Source organism: Lucilia sericata, unplaced genomic scaffold (genome assembly GCF_015586225.1).
Source record: "Lucilia sericata isolate MDLA Ls3-8-SP2 unplaced genomic scaffold, ASM1558622v1 Contig000401F_arrow, whole genome shotgun sequence".
NCBI classification, from domain to species: domain Eukaryota; kingdom Metazoa; phylum Arthropoda; class Insecta; order Diptera; family Calliphoridae; genus Lucilia; species Lucilia sericata.
The window spans coordinates 121,975-125,000 of NW_023994419.1; the positions used below are offsets into that span (position 1 = coordinate 121,975).

Here is a 3,026-nt window from a genome sequence, read left to right on the forward strand (position 1 = left end):
GTCTAGTCTATAGTCTAGTATATAATCTAGTCTATAGTCTAGTCTATAGTCTAGTCTATAGTCTAGTCTATAGTCTAGTCTATAGTCTAGTCTATAGTCTAGTCTATAGTCTAGTCTATAGTCTAGTCTATAGTCTAGTCTATAGTATAGTCTATAGTCTAGTCTATAGTCTAGTCTATAGTATAGTCTATAGTCTAGTCTATAGTCTAGTCTATAGTATAGTCTATAGTCTAGTCTATAGTAGTCTAGTTTAGTCTATAGTCTAGTCTATAGTTTAGTCTATAGTCTAGTCTATAGTCTAGTCTATAGTTTAGTCTATAGTTTAGTCTATAGTTTAGTCTATAGTCTAATCTATAGTCTAGTCTATAGTATAGTCTATAGTCTAGTCTATAGTCTAGTCTATAGTCTAGTCTATAGTCTAGTCTATAGTCTAGTCCATAGTCTAGTCTATAGTCTAGTCTATAGTCTAGTCTATAGTCTAGTCTATAGTCTAGTCTATAGTCTAGTCCATAGTCTAGTCTATAGTCTAGTCCATAGTCTAGTCTATAGTCTAGTCTATAGTCAAGTCTATAGTCTAGTCTATAGTCTAGTCTATAGTCTAGTCTATAGTCTAGTCTATAGTCTAGTCTATAGTCTAGTCTATAGTCTAGTCTATAGTCTAGTCTATAGTCTAGTCTATAGTCTAGTCTATAGTCTAGTCTATACTCTAGTATATAGTCTAGTCTATAGTCTAGTCTATAGTCTAGTCTATAGTATAGTCTACAGTCTAGTCTATAATCTAGTCGGCAGTCTAGTCTATAGTATACCTATATTCTAGTTTATAGCGTAGTGTATTATCTATAGTATGGTCTATAGTAAGATCTGTAGTATGGCCTATAGTCTAGTCTAAAGTCTAGTCGATAGTCTAGCTTTAAGTGTAGTCCATAGTTTAGTCTATGATTTAGTCCACAGTATTGTCCATAGCATAGTATAGTGTGTAGTATATTCTATAATCTAGTCTATAGTATAATTATTAGTTTGGTCTATAGTATAGTCTATATTCCAGTCAATTATTGAAAGATATAAAATATAGTGTTCTCTGCAAAAGGAAATGGTTTTATACGCCATTTTGAACATGTATTTTTTCTCTTAAGTTTTCTTAATAGGCATTATTTCGAGGACGACAATTTCTGATAAAATACTGGTTTCGGGTGAACGAACATTGGCTTCAATGCCAAACTAGAATAATTTCAAGGTAAATACGAGTTTTTCTGACATTTCTTTTCAACATTTTATCTCAGTGTGAAGAAAGCTCTAAAAATGTTACTACTAATCATCATTGAAAGCAATAAAAGTATTCACTTTGGTTTTGTTTTGTTTTTAAACGATTTTTTTCTTTAAATCTTAAACTTATTTATTTTAGCATTTAATTTAATCTAAACACAATAATATATACAAATATGAGCATTATTTATTTTGCGGGACTTGACTAATTTCAGCTTCATTTTCTAAAATATGTTTAAACAATAAATACTGCTAAAAGAAATTTAACAATAATTTTAACTACTTTTCCGTGTTTTTGCATAATTTTAGCATTTTTCTTACAAAGTTTTCAGTTGAAAATTGTACTTGATTTTTTTAAGTTTTCGTTTGATTTTTTTTCTTCTTAAATTTTAATTATATTTTAATATAAATTATTGCACTTGGGGGGATTGGAGAGTTTTGGTTTAATTCATTTTAACAAGACTTGAGTTTTAGTTGTTCGTTTTTTTTTTTTTAATTATTTGTTTGGTTTTTTTTATTTTTGGATTAATTTAGTGCTCAACCGAAACATAAAATTTGGAATTAGATTTGCTGTTGCGTGGATATGAACCACTGTCGTGATGTTGATGATTATGATGATGACTGCTAGTTGTAGTAGTAGTAATGGTGGTAGACCATGGTGCTAGGAAGTTTATGAAACGCTAATAATTTTTTTGACATTTCACACAAAATACCCAGTAGTCATTATACACACACACGACACCGTTTTAAAGTTTTTTTTTTTTTGAATTTTTTTTAAATTATTTTTGGTGATTTTGTTTAGACAATTACGACATTTAAAAATAGAGGACAGTTGGTTTGTTTTGCATTATTTTTTTAATAGATTTATTCAATAAAGGATTTTGTTTGAATTATTTTGGTATGAAGTGTTTTTTTATTATTTAATTTTATTGATTTGGTGCATGGAAATAAAAGAGAAACCCAAAAAATATGGAACAAATAAGACAAATGAATTAAAACATTTAAAAATAAATGGTAATAATAAATAAAATAAAAACAAACAAAATAAAAAAATAATTAAAAATAATAAACTAAACAAATTTAGACAAAAAAAACTAAAAGCAACCAATACCAATTTGTAGGGAAACTTTTTAAAATTTTGTAATAATAAAATTCTTAATTTTCTACTTAAAAAACAATGCTTTTAAACTAACTTACCGGTGTGCTATTATCTTCAATCATTGACATTTCATCTTCACTATTCGAATAATCCGAACTCCAGCCACAGGCCTCATTGTGCTCTTTATCTGTAGTGCTTGCGGCCGAAGTCATCGACATATTACTACTTATAGGCAGGACCGTTGTTATGCAATTATCATCACTACTACTACAATTAGAATTGCGATTGGAGGATTCGGATGAGGCATCACAACTTATGGTACGTTGTGCTGTTATTATATTGGGCGTATCCCAGGAGGTGGTTTGTCGTAGACCCCTGTGATTTAAACCGTACTGTTTGATTTTTCACCTTTTAATTCTTCCAGTTGATTGAGAAGGACTCGTTTGATTTCCGCCACCCATTTGTTTTGATTTCGATTGTGGGTGCTTGGAGGGTGTGAACTTCTTGACGTCCTTGTAACCAAACTTCAAAACGTTTTGTATCACCGCGAACGGATTCGGTTAAACCAATTTGTGACATCTGGAGGTTATAGAAAGTAATGGTTAAATTGGGATTAGTAAGGAATTATGATCTATGGACTAGGTTGTTGAAAACAGTAAGTAAG

At 29.9% G+C, this 3,026-nt stretch overlaps 1 protein-coding gene across 1 annotated transcript in view; it reads right to left on the bottom strand.

Annotated features, from left to right (window-relative positions):
• Nucleotides 1-1,351: 1,351 nt before the first annotated feature.
• Nucleotides 1,352-3,026, bottom strand: part of LOC119604528 — a 33,437-nt gene continuing 31,762 nt past the window's right edge. The window contains 4 exon segments of the mRNA XM_037957208.1: nucleotides 1,352-1,943; nucleotides 2,461-2,762; nucleotides 2,765-2,830; nucleotides 2,833-2,941. Of these exon segments, the coding sequence (XP_037813136.1) occupies nucleotides 1,794-1,943; nucleotides 2,461-2,762; nucleotides 2,765-2,830; nucleotides 2,833-2,941 (627 nt within the window). The 3' untranslated portion in view covers nucleotides 1,352-1,793.